General features: G+C 51.8%; 1 protein-coding gene across 1 annotated transcript; it reads right to left on the reverse strand.

Moving 5' to 3' along the window:
* Positions 1-212: 212 nt before the first annotated feature.
* Positions 213-14,246, reverse strand: LOC119002313 (apolipoprotein L2-like). The gene is given in 5 exon segments (XM_037068149.1): positions 213-481; positions 1,136-1,263; positions 1,545-2,437; positions 12,405-12,510; positions 13,881-14,246. Coding segments are annotated over 4 exon segments (1,068 nt in total). The 5' UTR covers positions 13,926-14,246; the 3' UTR covers positions 213-481; positions 1,136-1,239.
* Between the last annotated feature and the right edge of the window lie 2,972 nt (positions 14,247-17,218).

Below are 17,218 nucleotides of genomic sequence, written 5' to 3' on the forward strand. Positions count from 1 at the left end.
AGAGGCAACCATACATTGATATTTCTCTCCCTCTCTCCTTCCCTTCCCCTCTATAGATAAATAAATAAAATCTTTAAAAAAATGTTTTTTTAAAAAAGTAAACTGGTCCGTTTTGTGCTTGTCTTCAGGGCTGGCTTAAGTAAAAAATGGTATTTTAAAACACTTTCAAAATGAAGGATTTTTTAAAGTTAGAAACTAGAAGAAGAAAAAATGGAATGAAAAAGAAGAAGAAGAAGGGCAGCCATCCTGGCAAACGGAGCCAAGACGGACAGGCAGCTGCAGGAGCAGTGCCCAGGCCCCGGGGCCTACGCACTCGCTCTCCCTCCTTGAACTTCACCTGCAGCGCCTGCAGCTGGGCCTCCACTTTCTTCCGCTTGTGCTCTGAGTCCCCTTTGCCCTGCAGCAGGACCTTCGCCTCCTTGGCCAGCTCCCCTCGCTCATTCTCCAGGGTCTGCTTGGCCTTCTCAAGGTTGGCTTTCACCTGGTGCGGGGGAAGCAAAGGAGTAAAGAGGGGCATCCGGGCCCTGCCGTGAGGCTGCTCCTTCCAGTGTCCCAGGAAGGACGGCAGTGTTCGGGTCCTGACATGGCCGCCTCTGCGGCAAAGGGATGTTGGCCAGTTTGGGAGGTGGCCTGCTAGCAAGTGCCCTGGTCTCAGAAGGCTTCGACCTGATCTGTCCCCATCACTCTGCTGAAAAATGACACCCAGTATATGTCCTCCTCTCTGAGGGCCTCAGAGTAGACGAGAACATGCCTGGACTTCCGGCCACAGAACTCACTGGCTATAACCTCACACTGCAGAAGGCCACCTGGAACATAGGGACTGCTTCCATATGTGCCTCATATGTGACAGGCGAGGGACACTCAGGGCATAGGTGTCTGGGAGGGACTCCTCCTCTCCAGGCCCCAATTCTCAGCAGCAGGAGGTGGTGGTGACACATAGTGTCCTTTCCCTCCAGGGAGCCCTGCTACTCAGTGAAGCCCTGAGGGGACTTCTGTCACAGAGAGCCACCCCCACTCGTCCCTGGAGTTTCCCTGGTTTATTTCCAGTGCTGCCCAAGGCTGTCCCAGGGGAGGCCTTGAGCTGCCTCTGCCAGCCAGAGGGCAGCGACCCTGAGTGCCCCTGGTCCCAGACCACCTCCTGCAGCTGAATCATCTCGGCCTCCATGCTCTTCAGCTTCTTCTCGTTCTCCTTGGCCTGCGCCAGGATCTCCTCATGGGAGGTGCACCGTCCTCTGGCTCTCAAAAGTAGTCCTTCTCCCAGACCTGGGGGTGGGGAGGAGATGCTTGACGCCCCCATTCCAGTGGCCACCCACCTGCCCGTGCCCCATCACGTGCCCTCCCACTGCCTCCAGGCCTCTCAGGTCCATCTCTAGCTTCTTCCGAGCAGCCACTGCCATTGATGGCTGCTTCCAGCTCAATGTCCTGCTACCCAAGGGAACCCGAGTCAGGAGCAGAGGGACGAGAGGTGCCCGAGGTCCCTGCCTCCGTGTCCGTTCACCTGCTAGTCCTCTTCACTGTCCCCCTGGGCCCCTCCCGGTACTCACCCTCTTGTCCCCATCGTCCAGGAGCTCATGAGGCCCTCCCTCTGGACGAGGGGCTGCTTGTTGAGCAGCTGCCTCCTGCTGATTCTGGGTGAGTTTCTTCAGTTCGCTCTCCAGCTGCCGGGCCTGCTGCCTCAGCTCTTCAGCCAACTGTGCCTCTGCCCCCTCATCCATGTGCTTTGCCTCTCGGGCAAGTGTGATCACATCTGCCAGAAATGAGTGAGCTGCGTTGATTCTCACAGACCTCCTGGTTGCTGTGTCCATGGCCAGAATGGTGCCTCCGAGAGCTGCCTGCAGCTCCTTGCGGCTGTCATCAGAGATATTTCCAGTGGTCGTGAATACCCTGGCCTTGGCTACTAAGCTAGGGTTGGCTTTGGCCTGCTTATAGGCATCCACATTCTCCACAATGTTTTGCAGGGATTTAAAGCAAGATTGTGCTAAGGACTCCAATTCGAATCTTCTCTGATCTTTGTTCTCCTTGACCATGTACCATTCGTTGACGCCAGTTGGCACTAGGCTTCTGACTTTGTCTTTTGCGGACTGGTTCTCTACATCTTCTGCGATGCTGGTGAACATCCTGGTCACAGCTGCTGCTGCCCCCAGTCCTGCCCCAGTCGCCTCAAGCACCAGACTGAGCCTTGCTGTCCCAGGTGCCAGGGACAGGCCAGCGGTGGTCAGAATGCCAGACACAGCGCTGGCGGAACTGGACACCACGTTGGAGATAGTACAGCGCTTGTGCACCTTGTCAACCTCATCAGCCAGCGCATGGAGCTACGCTGTGCGCTCCTCCAGCTCCTGTCCCACCCGAGGAAACTCCTTCAGAACCACCTCCCTACACTGGTGGTCCATGTCCTCTGCGGCCATGAGTCTTTTCAGAGGGGGCATCTGCCTTATCCCTGTAATAATGAAGGTCAGGTGATTAAGAAAGGCAGTTTTCTTATCTGCAAAACGGGCAAGATCCATCTTGCCGAATTCCAAAGTTTTGACTATAAATCAAATGGCAAAGAATTTTACAAATGTAAAGATTTTGTTTCATTCAACGTTAAACACATACTTTGTCCCTTGTACATGCTTCACAGCACTGGTTCGATCAGGGATAAATAAGGACAAGTCCTCCTAGGTCGCCTGGAAGTGATCAGTATTTGATGGAGACGGCTTCTCGCTCAAGGGCAGGCTGACCCAGCACCACCCTCATGTTTGTGGACTGGGAACCCCGAGAGCAGACAAGGAAGAGTGGGGTTGTAGCAAAATAAAACCCTCATTCAGGAAATTTTAGAGCACCGATTCTCACCGGGGCGCTGCATGAATTTTTAAAACATGCCACACCTGACTCTCGAGTAAGGCGCACAGGCCTCTTTTCCCATACATTGTGGGGGGGAAAAAACCCCACAAAGCAACAGCAGCAGCAGCAGCAACAAACATAACAATAATCATCTGATGCGAATGGATTAAAACTATACCTGTATCTTTGGTTAGACTGACAAAAAATATAACATTTTTTTCCATGCCACAGACTTTTAGTAGTTAGTTTATGGGTGCCATGAAATGAAGAAGATTGGAAATCGCAGTCAGAGTGTGGTGCAGACGGAACCTGCCCCTGAGAGGCCTGCCCGTCGCCTTAGACACTGGGACGTGCTCTCTGGGTTCCTCTAGTGTCCTGACGCATAGGAGCCCTCGTTTGCCTGGCATGAGGCCACAGGACAGTCTGACAAGGTGACGTATGATGCGGGATTTGTGTTATGTGATGTCACTTCTGGCCTATGAAGGAACTAGAAACTAAAGGCATGGACTTTTTATTTTTAATGATTAATCATCAAAAATTAATTTTTGATGTTTCTAAATTTGTTAATATTTATACTTTTTAATAAAATAGTTAAAATAGTAAAATATTCTTTTAAATTTTTATTTATTGATTTTTAGAGAGAGAGGAAGGGAGAGAAAGAACTGTGGATTTGTTGTTCCACTTATTTATGCATGCATTGCTTGATTCTTTTCTTTTTTTTTTCGGGTGTACAAAGTGGAACTTTATTTACACATGCGGACCCAGAGGAGGCAGTCTCCAAATTCTGGGTCTGGAGATTGGGCAGGAGCTTGTTTATATAGTGTGGCATTGTTACTGAACAAGGGTCCGAGGCAGGGGGGCAATACTTGGCCCACCGAGGGATGCCAAAAACTGCTTCAGAAAATAGGGGCCCCTCCCAAGGACAATATATTAATATCTATTGGGCTCTTCTGTCCACCGCCAATTGGAAAGACATCTTTCAATGCCAGAGATTTGTGAAAAGGAAACAAAATGCTTATTTAATGCTATTTAGGCCTAATGCCTTCATTAAAATATTAAAGTCTTTAAGGGTATACACCTACACCCAAACACACACAGCGCTCCCTTCTCCCACTGTCCTAACTCCGGGTACCATAAATCAGGAAAAGAGCACATGTCCATTTTCCCAGGCCACTGGCACCATCAGCTGTGTCACTCTCCAGGCAGGATCTCCAATTAATCCAAAGTCATTTGGCACCTTCCACTGGCAAGAGTTCTTTGTACCAAGTTCCAGTCAAAGTCTCTCCCGCTTTCCAGGCCACTCAGCCAAAGGGAGCGTCCCAAGGCCGCGTGGGCCTCTTCTACCAAAGCTGCACTCCACCAAAAGCGCGTCTTTCTTCTTCACCTGGCCACAGGGATCTCCATTCCGGTAAAGCTGCGAGGTTTTCCCTTTCACCTGGCCAAGAGGAGGTCTTAACTCTGTTGAAACTGCTTGGCTCTCTCTCCTAATGGCTACAGGGGTCTACATCTTTCTAAAACAGTGTGGCTCTCCTCCTCACCTGGCCAAGAGGGGGTCCTCACTCTGCCCCCAAACCGCATGGCTTTCTCTCTCTAAGGGCTGCCACGTCTTGATTCTTTTCTTCCTTTCTATTTTTTTCACTGGTTGATTCTTGCATGTGTCCTGGCTGGGGAGGGAACACAGTCTTGGCACACCAGCAACCCACCAGGGCAAATGAAAATAGTTTTAAAAGAAAAAATACAAACAAAATCTGATTCTACAAAGATCAACTTTAGTCCCTAGAAGATGGAGACCAGATTAACTTTTAGAACCCCTGAGTAAAATATTCAAGGAAAGATGAAACGAATGCAAGAAAACTTACAAATACCACACACACACACACACACACACACACACACACACACAAAAACAAATAAAAGACAAAAACCTGGCCTGGTTGCCTCTTGCACGGCCCCGACAGGGAACCTGGCCTGCAACCAGGCGTGTGCCCTGACTGGGAATCAAACCAGCGACCTTCCCATTGGGGTTACAATGCCCAAGCAACTGAGCTACACCAGTCAGGGCTGGAAAATGGCTTTTAAAACCTGGTTTTAAACACTATCCAGAGTTAACTCTACTATATTCCTTTACTACTTTAGACTTACTTCACCAATGTCAAATAAAAGGTGACTTTTCTCAGTGCTAGCATATTAAACATACCAAGTCACTAGTAACATGTTTTTTTGCTAATTGAACCTCAAGGGTATAAACACTACAAATGATACAATTCAAATAAATGTATTGAATATAATATTTGACCAAAGGGAACTTCCATTTTCATGGTTATACATGGGTAAACCATGAAAATATTTGTGGCTTATAAACCACAGGTAAAATATTTATCTACAGCCCTGGCTGGTGTAGCTCAGTGGATTCAGCGTGGGCCTGCGAACCACACGATCGCGGTTCGATTCCCAGTCAGGGCACATGCCTGGGTTGCAGGCCAGGTCCCAGCAGGGGACGCATAAGAAGCAACCATACATTGATATTTCTCTCCCTCTCCTTCCTGTCCCCTCTGAAGATAGATAAATAAAAAAATCTTTAAAAAAATATTTATCTACAATTATATCTATAAAGACAAAATAGCATAGTGTGGGGTGTCATTTAATGAGATTAGGGAAGCTACTGAAACCCTGTTGCTGGTTTTGTCTAAAGTGGGCATTCACATGCTCTCAAGTTTCAGCCTGGAATTTTCTATGAAGTCAGCACTCAAAAAACATCCATGGCTCATTTGGGAAGAGGAAGCTGTCTTCATCTGCACAATCTCTCCATTTGCTTTTGTGTCCTAAATTCAGACGGGCAAAAAAATTAAGAATTTTCTTCTTTGAAAGATGTTCTTTACAAAATCATGACATGTGCCCCAGACTGGGAAAAGGTGTTTGGAAAACAGACATCTGATGAATGACTGGCATCCAAAATTTTGAGACTCTCATCATTCAATTAGAGGGTGTACAGCCCAATTTTTTTTTAAGGGAAAAACAATTTGAAAAATTTGCCAAAGGTTTCTGGATAATAAATAAACACATGAAAAAAATGTATACATCTTTAGTCGTTAGGGAAATGCCAGTTAAAGCTACAGTGAGATAACCCAACAAACCAACCAGAGGGGCAAAAAAAGGTCAAACTCTCAATGTCAAGTGTCAGTGAGGACGCAGAGCAACTGGACTCATCTTCTGTGGGTGGAATGTAAAATGTCTCAACCACTTCAGACACTCGTTTGGTCGTCATAAAGTCAAACATGCATTGGCCGTGGGACCTATCGATCCACTTTCAGGGATTTGCCCAAAAGTAATGAAAAGGCGGACAAAGACCCGCAGGCTAATTTTTACAGCAGCCATCTGCATAGTCATTAAAAACCAGATACCCAAATGTCCATGAACTGGGCCTCTGGACAGGATGATTGCACATGCTTCCTCACCCTTGACCCCACAGTGCACCCTATGTCCTTCACCACCATCCTATCACATGACCGGCTGTCCCCACTGAAGAGAGAGGTGACAAATCAGAGGCTCTAAGACATATAAGTCCAGATCCCAGAGGTGGGCAGACACAGAGTCAGGATTCAACCAGCTCGGCCCAGCTCCACCCGGCCTCTCCGCCTTCTGGGCCAGCAGGCCCTGCAGTGTGTGTCCAAGTCCTCCCTGAGGGAGGGAGAGCCCTCTGGCCAAATCCCCAGGGACTCCACATGCACCAGGATGCAGAAGGCTTGTCCCCAAGCAAGTCCTGCTTGCCTCTCATCACCAGGAAGAAGACCCTTAGTTCCTGTCTTTTCCCAACTATCTTTTTAAAAGTTCATATTAACTGAACACCTACTAGGTGTCAGTCCTTAGGGTAAACAAATTAAATACATCATCTTATTTTCCTCACCAAAATATTGAACAGATGAGTAAGACAGAGAGTGGTTAAGTAACTGTCTCCCCGGGGGTTTCATCCCTTCTCAGTCTGAGGCCATTCACTGCCAAGGAATGAATGAAGGAAATCTTCCTCACGGGTTGTTGAGAGGATCTTCAACCCCAAACACAGGATCCTGCCTGGAGGAGGTGTGCCTGGCAGAGGCAGCTAGATCAGGGGGAGATCTGGGTGACGGCACAGACATCTCCCAGCGGTTACCTGGGCAAACCGGCCTGGGCCACAGATTTCTTCCAGGCGCTGTCTTTCGGGATGATGAGGACAGTTGAAGACCGAGCTCTCCTCTCAATAGACCCAGATGGTCACTAGGCGCATCTGTTTGTTTGTCAGCGACCCCTCATTCCGAAACGGTCCGCACCCTATGCCCACGACCCTCTCTTGGTAAATTTCCTGGTGCTGTTGCTTCCTGAGGGCTGCTCCCTCCTTAATTCTGAAAGAGCCTCTTCTGCTAAGGCAGCGGTCCAGAACCTTCTCAGCACCAGGGATCCGTTTTCATGGAAGACAATTTTCCATGGACCCGGCCGGGGCAGGGGGGTGGGTGGTTTCAGGATGATTCAAGTGCATTACATTTATTGTGCACTTTATTTCTATTATTATTCCTTTGTAATATATAATGAAGTAAGTGCACCACTCACCACATGCTACAGTTAGCATGCGGGCTACCCAAACTGCGGTGAGACAGGCCAGTGTGCAGTGCAGGAAACAAGCACAGATGGAAGCGGTGAATGAATGATGAGCAAGCCACCCAAGGACCACAATAAGTGTCAGATTCTGACTTAAAGCCACCAGGGGCAGCTGTACAACTGAAGTACGTCAACTCACTGGCCACTATAAAGCCTGATGCCAGATGCAGCTTAACTGTCACTTGTCCCACTCGCTCATAGGGTTTTAATATGCGTCTGCAAGCAATTGCTTTATTACGGTCTCTGCGCAGTCAAACCTCTCTGCTAACGATAACCTGTATTTGCAGCCGCTTCCCGGCCCTGAATCACCGCCCCAGCTCCACCTTGGTCATCAGGCATTAGATTCTCACGAGGAGCATTCAGCTTAGGTCCCTCGCAGGTGCAGCTCACAGTAGGGCTTCTGCTGCTATGAGAATCTAATGCCACCGCTGATCTGGCAGGAGGCGGAGCTCAGATGGCGATGGGAGCCATTGGGAGTGGCTGTAAGTACTGGTGAAGCTACACTCACTCACCCACCACTCACCCCCTGCTGTGTGGCCCTGAGACTGGGGACCCCTGCCGCAGGGGCCTGGGGTCCTGTCGCCCTGGCCCCATCCCTGAGCCCTGCTGTCCGCAACCAAACCGTCCTGAGGGTGCCCAGTCCCCTCGGTTTTTCTCCCCCAGCTGCTGAGCCTTACCTTCTTTATAATAAACTCTTGATGAAAATAGCATAAGAACAGTCTTCTTGCATAAAACTTTGCCTGCATGTAGAATGTTTCCCTTAAGATAATCCTAGAAGTTGAATGACTGGGTCAGTGTATCAACATATAAAAATTCTTTTGTACCTCGAGCCACATGTTTCTGCAAATTGCACCAATTTACATTTATTCTCACAGGATATGAGGGTGTCTGTGAATCAGATCCTTCCAGAGAGGATTTCTCTTGGTTCTGTCTGTGGCTGTCTTGCTTTGGGAGAAAAGGAAAGAAAGCAAGGTTTGATTAAGTTTAGGCATTTTTTAAAGAAGGGCAACAGCACTTATCAACCCCTCCTGAGACCTGCCTGACACAAAAGCAAAGGGACTCACAGGCAGAATAACGGCTAACGAGAAGGGAGACTAACGTGTGCGGTCTTTGCTCCGCCCCCACAATGCTGTAACCTCACACATAATAACTCACATTTGTCCAATACCCTTCGAGGTGTGCTGTGTGCACCGTTTGCATCCGTAGACACAGGGGCCCTGTCTACTCCCTGCCGCCCCTCCTGTCCCTGCCCCTCTGTCCACAGCACAGCCAAGCTCAGTCCCCGGGTGAGTCCCATCAATGGGACTTAGAGCAACCAGATTCACTGGCAGTGGAGAAATTCCGTTTGTTTTTCCTGTCCATCTCAATGAAAACCTCTTCCTGGCAGAAAAGAGATAAAATTGGGACTCAGATTTCACATACTTTACCCCACTTCTTTAATGGACTCCTGACAGTTCCATCACATTTCTGGGAGTTCCGTTTATTCCCCCCCCCCCCCCCGTCTCCTTCCTGCAGCCAAGATATTTTTATATGAGGAGGAAGAGGAACAGTGGAATGTAAAAAAAATACGGTCCCCCTGTTAAAATGTGATGACGATGGCCGGGCCTTGAGCAGGACACTCCAAAGTCTCCCCTCCCCGAGTGGCCAGCCCAGGTCTCAGACTGTGGCCCAGTTCCCTCCAGTCCCCTGCTGTAATGGGGTGCAGAGTGGGGGTCTCCCAAAATAGCAGAGCATGTGTCCCGCAGTCCTGAACTTCAGCTCAGACTGAAGATGGCAGCTGAAAGAAGGTGAAAACCAGGGGGAACTGGCAAAAATGGCCCATCATAGGAGGGGCGAGATATGAGGTCACACAGGAAGTTTCTGGCCCAGTATTTAAAGGAGGGCAGGCCAAAAGAGAGGAAGAGGAAGGCCCGGGGTCTGAAAGGGTGTGGAGGGGAGATGGCTACCGTGCCTGGCAGGTGAGGGGGAAGCCACACGGTTTGGAGTAAGAGCACCCCACGGGGTCTGAAATAACACAGAGAGGACCGCAGCAGACCTGATGGAGCTGGGCGGGGACCTGCGAAACCAAGCACGGGTTCGTGAGGCCCGAACTGTGACCCAGACTGCTGCGCGGCAGACTCCTGCTGTTCCGAACGATGGTACCTCTGACTGCTGTGTTCTGAACCTGGTCTGGTTTGGCAAAGGAAGGCAGGATTGTGCGCTGTGAGGTGTTTTCAAGGGAGTGGGACTTAACAGCAGAAATCTGCCGTCATTCTAAATCTGCCTCGACTTTAAATAAATAAGCCCTTCTCTTGCTCTGGGAGTCATGCTTCCTGGCGGCAGGCAATCAAACCCCAGAGCTGTTCCAGAACAGTGTCGGTGGGGTGTGTCACACGGCCACTGCGGCTCACTAATGCCTCCAGGACGGCGGTTACTGCCCGAGAGGCCCCTGTGAAGGCACATCGGTGAACTGCGTTCCTTTCGGCCGCTGTCATTACCTACTGATTTTGTCCTACGTCAGGAAGAAGAGGAAGATAGAGACAAAGAAGAGGAGGAAGAAAGGATGAAGCACCCAAAAAAGTTCTAAAAAAATCAATCAATAACTCACACAGTCAATCCCAAAGCAATCTACATTTCAAGCAGAAGGAATAAACGGTAAATGTGGAGGAAGAAATGTTCAAATTAATCCTGAGCTGTGGAAACATTCCTAATCAGGACACAAATCCCAGATGCCACGAGAGGATAGTGTGATTGATTGGACCTCTAAGAAATTAACACTGCGGCTGCCACGACGCAGTCAGACCCACGGGAGAGCATGAGCCACTGTGCGCGACATGTACATACATCGAAGGTGACTGACCCCCTCCCGCAGGCGCCTGCAGGTCAATGTGAAATGACTGACGCCAAACTTTGATCACAGGTGACAGCGTCGTCCCTACACTGAAAAAGGTTGCAGGTTCGATCCCTGCACATACAGGAGGCAACTGATCTATGCTTCTCTCTCACATCCAGTGAATGGTTTTACCTTTCCTCCCTAACCGGAAAACACAGAGCTTCACAGGCCGTAAACCCCAGGTGTCAGGGGAAGAGGGGGATGTTACGGCAAATGGGGCAACTGTGGCAGGTGTGGAATGAGGTCCAGAACCTGGAGGGTCCAGAGATACAGGACATCCCCCATAAGCTTGCCTGGGGCATGGGAGATGTGGAGCCCGCCGCTGAGAGTCACTTTGCATATCAGTACCAGCAGGCTAGCTTCGCTGCAATGCTGAATACTTTGTGCAGGCCAGGGGGGCGGGCCTGCCTTTGACCTGTGATGTAGCTGGGATGTGGTTGTGCAGGTTACAGCACCTGTGTGAGAACTGCAGACAGCTCACGCTACACCACCGGACCGCGCCTGCAGGGCTAGCAATGGCAGCCGGAAAAAGCGGAAAATATGGGAATGTAGTGGATGTAGCCGATTGTGGGGGGAGTTGGAAATGGGGTTATGGAGGAGGACCCAGGCCGGATTTAAACTAGAAGGCAAACAGTCACGTGCAGGGGACAATGAGAGACCTTGGGGGACCATGTGGTTCAACAGGGAGTGGAAGGACCCTCACTGGACGGCCATGAGGTGGTGCCACTGGGTGTTGGATTCAGAACCAGAGATCCCAGCAACATGCCTGCTGCTGGTGCTGGGAACCGCAGGACACCTGCCCAGCTGAGCACAGACGACTGGGAGTGAGCCCCGGACTTCTGCTTTTTCTTTTTTCTTTCTGAAAGTCGGTACCTCTGACTGGCACGCTCTGAGATGGGCCTGACTGAGGAAAAGGCAGGGGGTGCGGGGAGGGGCTGGACTGTGTGTTTGTGAGCATTCAAAGGCAGTGAGACTGAACAGCAAATTCCACCATTACTCTAAACCTAAACAACTTTTCATTAAATTAAATAAGTGCTTTCCCTTCTACCAAACTCTGTCATTGGAAGCCACAGTCTTATCGACGGCAAACACTAGAGCCCAGAGTGACGTGCGTAACCCACAGGGTTCTGCTACAAAAGGAGTGAGCTTAGGAAGAAGCTGTGTGACTCCCCTCTCAGCGCCCCCTCCCCGGACTCCCAGGAGAAGCAACATCTCTGTGCTCCCCCTTGAAATACCCCCCAGTTCTCACATTTACCCTACATAAACTTTGCTTCTGAAAGCTCAAGGGAAGGTGGATGGTAGGGTTTTTACCTGCCAACTTCTCAGATTGCTGGCATCCGATATCAGTGAAAGCACAATTATAACCCAGTCCTTGCCTCTGCTCTCTGGCTGAGCAGTGACACAGAGCAGGAGCCTGGACTTGGTTGCCCTCTGGTTTCAAACCGAGGGCCAGCCAAGGGTGGGGAGCCAAGCCCAGCCATCCTCCTGCTTGGTCTCCATCCTGGCACCCAGGCAAGTCACACACACATACCCCACCCCTACCCCACAGGGCCCCAGTTTCCCCACAGGGCCCAGCGCTGACCTGACAGGGTTGGAGAAACAACCTCTCAGATTCCTGAAATCTCAGAAGAAATCCTTGGCCCCCATCAGCCTAGGCAGCAGGCCCAGCCAGAGGCAGCCTCAGGGCAGCCAGGCCACCAGGACCAGGACGGGAGGCGCTCACTCTCCCGCCCTCCTCCACCTCTGCTTTCTGTAACTCACCCCAACATCCATCTTCTTTCTAGGGTCCCTGGCTCATGTCTCAGGTAGCCCAGGTCCTGAGCTGAGCTGGGGGGAGTTTTGTGAACCCATCTGAGCCATTTCCCCCTCCTGCCCCACCGTTCAGGGCCACAGGGGAAGAAGGAAGCCATCGGACACACCTGGGCGCAGATCCTGACTGACACGGCTGAGTGTGCCCTGGGCTGTTTCCCTAACCTCCCTGAGCTTCGGATTTCCCTCATCTCTGGAAGAGTGACAAGAGTCCCTGTCTCAGGGGGTTGTGAGAACAGGTGGGTGGGGGCTCCTACCCTCCCCAGCTTACCATGGAACCCTCCTCTGGCTGAGCTGGAACGAGATCCAGGTGCTCTTAGCCGTGCAGATCCACTGGCCAGCTGTTCCTGGGCACAAAACACCTGAATCCCAAGGTCCTGGGAAGCAAAAGTGAAACGAATGCCGCAATTCTGAGAAGCTCACCACCAAGCACATTACCCATTGGCTCCACCCTGGTCCCAGCCCAGGGCCTTCCTGGCCCAGCCCATCCTGCCTCCAGCTTCGGGAAGGAAGGAAGACCAGCCCCTGACAGACTGTGGGATCCTGGGCATGTTACCCCTCCTCCCCATGGGCTTGTTCCCAGACCCCTGCCCTCTCATCCTCCCTCACACTCCCCCAAAGCACCATTGTAATCCAGTCCCTATCTCTGCTTTTCTCCCTGAGTGATGACAGACAGCTGGAGCCCCAGATTGGTTGCCCTCTAGATTCAAATTGAGTTCCAGCCGAGCCAAGCCCGGCCAGCTTGCTGCTCAGTCCCCATCATTTGCTCCCTGCTCAGCGTCTCATTTCCCCACAAGGCCCAGCACTGAGCTGACAGGGTGGGAGAAACAACCTCTCAGATTCCTGAAATGTCAAAAGAAATCCTTGGCCCCCATCAGCCTCAGCAGGAGCCCCAGGGAAACCCTGGAATGAGGAAACTGAAGTGGCTGGCTGAACACAGCGGCTGAGCAGTTTACAGCCTGGTGCAGATGGTCACCAGGCAGAAGGCCCCCAGTGCCTGCCAGGGCCCAAAACCGGGGGACCAAAGGACCTCACCTCCAGGGTAAGTGCTCCTCCCCTGGCCTCTTCTTCCCCGGAGAGAATATCCAGATTTCAGTTTATTTCAGCTTCAGGCCCAGAAAAGCAGCAAAACCAGGTGAGCGATGGCCAGAACCAACTGCAGTGAGTAATCACGGGAGACCGTGACCCTGAAAGCCACACCTGGAGAACTGATGCTTGTGCTACTGAAACCCTCCCCTGAGACCTCCCCGAGGATTTCCACCTGCAAGGGAGAGAGAAAGCCTCGAGACTGAGGACCCGGTGCCTCCCATCCCTTTCCTTTTTCTCCCCTCCACTCTTGTCTCCTAAACGCCAAGGCAACGGGCCTCTGGCAGCTTGGCCCAGGCTTTACCGTGAACCTGTCCGTGAAGCCCCCTTTTCTCTGACTTCCCAGTGGCTTAAGGCCGCCCAGCCTTGGCTCTCCTGTTGATCTTCTATGCTAAGCCCTTCCTTGTTTCATGTGTCCAGTTTAAATAAACGTGTCCTCATCGTCCCCTGGACTCCTATTGTGACATCTTTCCTACATGAAGTCCAGAACCCACATGCCACAGCGGGGTCTGGGCGGACTCACCCAGGGCCCGGTCCCTGTCTCCTAACACCATGATTTGTCGACATTCATCAGGAAGGAAATACCAGGTGTCAGCTGGACACTGGTGACGATAAGGATCTCAGTCTCTTCCCTCCAAGCTCACGGATTCTTGAATCCCACCTGGGGACCCAGGGCTAGGAGTCCTGGGCTGGAGATGATAGGCATTCCCTGAGGAAGGGCGTCCAGCTCAAGCCGGCCAGGGTGGACCCAGCCTGCAGAATCTGACCAGTGTCCCTGAGCCACCGGGCAGCCCGGGGACCTTCTGGGGCAGCCAGCACCGAACCTGGGCCTGCAGGGTGGCAACCTGCTTCTCCGGGTTGTGCTTGGCCTCCTCCTCCCACTCCGGCTGCTCCTTCGGGGAATTCTCCTCCTCTTCCACCTGCCGCAGCTTCGTGCTCGGGCCCTGCTTCTGCCGGTCCTGCTGCCGCAGCAGCTCCTGCTCCGAGGATGAGGGACCACAGCACAAAGTCAGGGGGCCTCTTGACCTGAGACTTCCCCCCAGGGTTTCTGTCCCTATTCCCCATTCTTCTTCCTCATCCCTTGACTGATTGGTCCAAAGGTCCAGTCACCTGACCCAAGCTATTCTCTCTGCTGAGAACTGGAAACTTGACTCAGAGACACTAGGGTCCAGGTGTTTGGACCTAAGAAACCTGAAGGCAGGGACCCCAGGGCACAGACACAAGCTCCTAACATTGGACCTGCCCAGTCCTGTCCCTCCTGAATTGTAGGTTCTGGGCCTCTCTTCATGCTCTGACCTGCCCTAGCTCCCTTCCCATGGACTCTCTTTTGTGTTTCTTAGCCAGACTCAGTCTCTGCTGCTTATAACCAAAGGGATCCCAACTGACACAAGTACTGCGGTGGAGTTGCCTCAAAAGCACATTTAGCCAAGGGAATTTGCACTGTGAGGGTTCAGGGAGGCAGGGTTGAGGGATGCTGAGTGGCTCGCTTAGCCAGTGCCTGAAACACTCAAGTGAATGCCCCGGTGCATCTGTGCAGACATGTGAGCCGACCAAGGACTGATGAACAATGACAGAGAAGGGAAACACCTTGCTCAGGGCCTGGCCCGTGGGCGGCCAGGACTCCCGGCTTCAGGAACAAATGGAAGGATCGACTGAAGGCCTTAGGATAACGCTGGCTCACAGGGAGTCCGAGGGACTGAGAAAAGGCTCCCACGGCGCGGTACGTCCAAAAGGACGCAGACTGCACAGCATGCCCTCGGTGAGTGGCTTAGGAATTGTCGGGGGTCATTGTGCACGTCCTGTGTCTCTTGCTTCCTGCCCAGGCCCCAGTCCTGGAAGCCTGTTTGGCGCTCACGTGCTCCACACGAGGAAATACAGACTCAGTGCCCATGGGAGCAAGCCCCAGGGCAATGGGGGCAAAGGTCAGATGCTGCTCTCCTTTCTCCCAGCAGAGGGTGAATCTGAGGCCACTCCCTGAAGGTTCAGGGGAGGTCTGCAGACTCAGTCACCCACACAGGCGACCAAAGTAAGATCCTGTCTTACATCAACTTTCCCTCCCTCTCTGCTTCGCTTCCCTGGGTCCCTCAGTCCCAAATAAATCCTCTCATTGAGCCTTGCCTCCAGCTGGACCCTCAGGGAATCCCAGGCTAACACAGGTTACATTAGGCTGCGTGGAGGCTTCTAGCTGTTGTGTGGAGCAAAGGGAAGTCATTGAGAAGCTGGAAGCAGGTGTTTGATAAGGTCCGTATTCCCGAGGGCTGTTCTGGTTCAGTGTGGAGACCAGGCTCGGGGGCAGGGCCAGGGTGCGCCACGAGGCCCAACACGGAAGACCATTCTGGAAGCTCTTGCAAGAGGTCTCTTGGAGAGGATGTTTGCTGTCTGGCAGTCTCTCTCTGTCCTTTATTATTCGATGACCCTCCCTCACCCTGCACACAGCCCCTCCTGTGTGGTCAGCCTTCTGTGCCACAGTCACTCCTGGGTTCCAGCGGCTGGGTGAGGCACATGCCTGTGCTCAGCCCAAGTCAGACGTGCCCAAGCTTCCCTGAGGTGTCCCAGTGGGACTTTCAGGGCCCAAAGGTCTCAGGGACATGACTGCATGGGAGAGTGGGAACCCAGTGAGCGAGCAGGAGGAGCAATGGAAGGTTTGTCCCCTGAGATCCTGGAGGGCAGGCTCAGGGGGAGGGAAGTCAGGCACCCAGATCCTCGATGAGCCCACCAGTCAACACGACAAAGGTTGGGTGTGTCTGTGCACATTTATGGGACCGAAGTTGACAGAGCACAAGGTGGGGAGAGCTAGACCGATCAGAAATATCCCCCAGCACAGCCCCCACACCCCCTGCAACTGATGAGAAACCTGAGGCTCAGAGAGGCTGTGTCCATGGCCCCAAGCTCACAGATGTCCCAGACACACTGAGGGGTTCCTTGACCTGTTGCTGGCATCCGGTTTCACTGTTCTTTCTTTTTTAAAAAATCAACCACTGTTCCAACACAGCACTTGGAGTTTCAGGGGAATGTCACTGGTCTCTCTGAGCACCCTGGACCAAAGGGCACCAGCAACTTGTCGAAAGTTTCACCCACTCTGCTGTCATCGACACCCCTGCCATCATCGTATTCTGCACCGACAAGTCACTGCTTACAGTCAACAATATTGTGATAGCGGTGTATGGTGTCAGGTGGGTACAAGGTTTACCAGGGGATTGCTTTTTAAGTTATGTAAATGCCTAATCACTGTTTTGGACTTTGAAACTAATATAATGTTATATTATTGCAATAATCGAAAAATAAAATGAAACATTATTTTAAAAAGAAGTTGCTGCCTAGCTAAGACAGACCTGCAGGAAGACAGTGGTGAGTTCATACTGGAAAGCAGGGCTGGAGGCCACCCCCAGGGGAAGACCCCGTTCCTCCGGGGACCACAAACCATGGGAGGGTCAAGAGACAATCCCCTGTTACTTCCAAATGTCAGCTCTTCCACTCTCCAGCTTTCTTCATTTTAAACTGGTTAGTATTTCTGGCCTTCTCATTGCTTGCTCCTCTACTTCTCTCTTTTCATTCACGACCCCCCTGTCTTCTTTAGTCCAAAATAATGTTTCTCCCCATTCCCTCACCCTCTGGTGCCTTCTTTTCCTTATTCCAGGCTCCACATCCGTTCTCCTCTGTGATCCACCTTCCATCTGCATTAACCCTTCCCTTGCTATGTTCAGCCACAGCAATACTGAACTCAACACCCAGTTCCATAAATGTTATCGCACCCTCTCCTTCCCTCTAACAAGGCATCTCCACGCCTTTGTCCCACACACGCCCCTGCTCCCTGACTGTCTGGGGGGTCACAGAGTCAGGCCTTCCTGCAGAATCCTGCAAGTCCAGCTGAGTTCCTTCAGCCTCCTCTCCAGCCCCTGGGCCTGTGGCCTTAGCTCCTCAGCCGACTGTGCCTTTGCCCCTCAGCACGTGGTTTGACTCCTTCCCGAGGCTGATCACACCCACCAGAAGGGGGACTCG

The sequence above is a fragment of the Sturnira hondurensis genome, unplaced genomic scaffold (assembly GCF_014824575.4).
Source record: "Sturnira hondurensis isolate 20B ecotype Veracruz unplaced genomic scaffold, ASM1482457v3 Scaffold0017436, whole genome shotgun sequence".
Taxonomy (NCBI): domain Eukaryota; kingdom Metazoa; phylum Chordata; class Mammalia; order Chiroptera; family Phyllostomidae; genus Sturnira; species Sturnira hondurensis.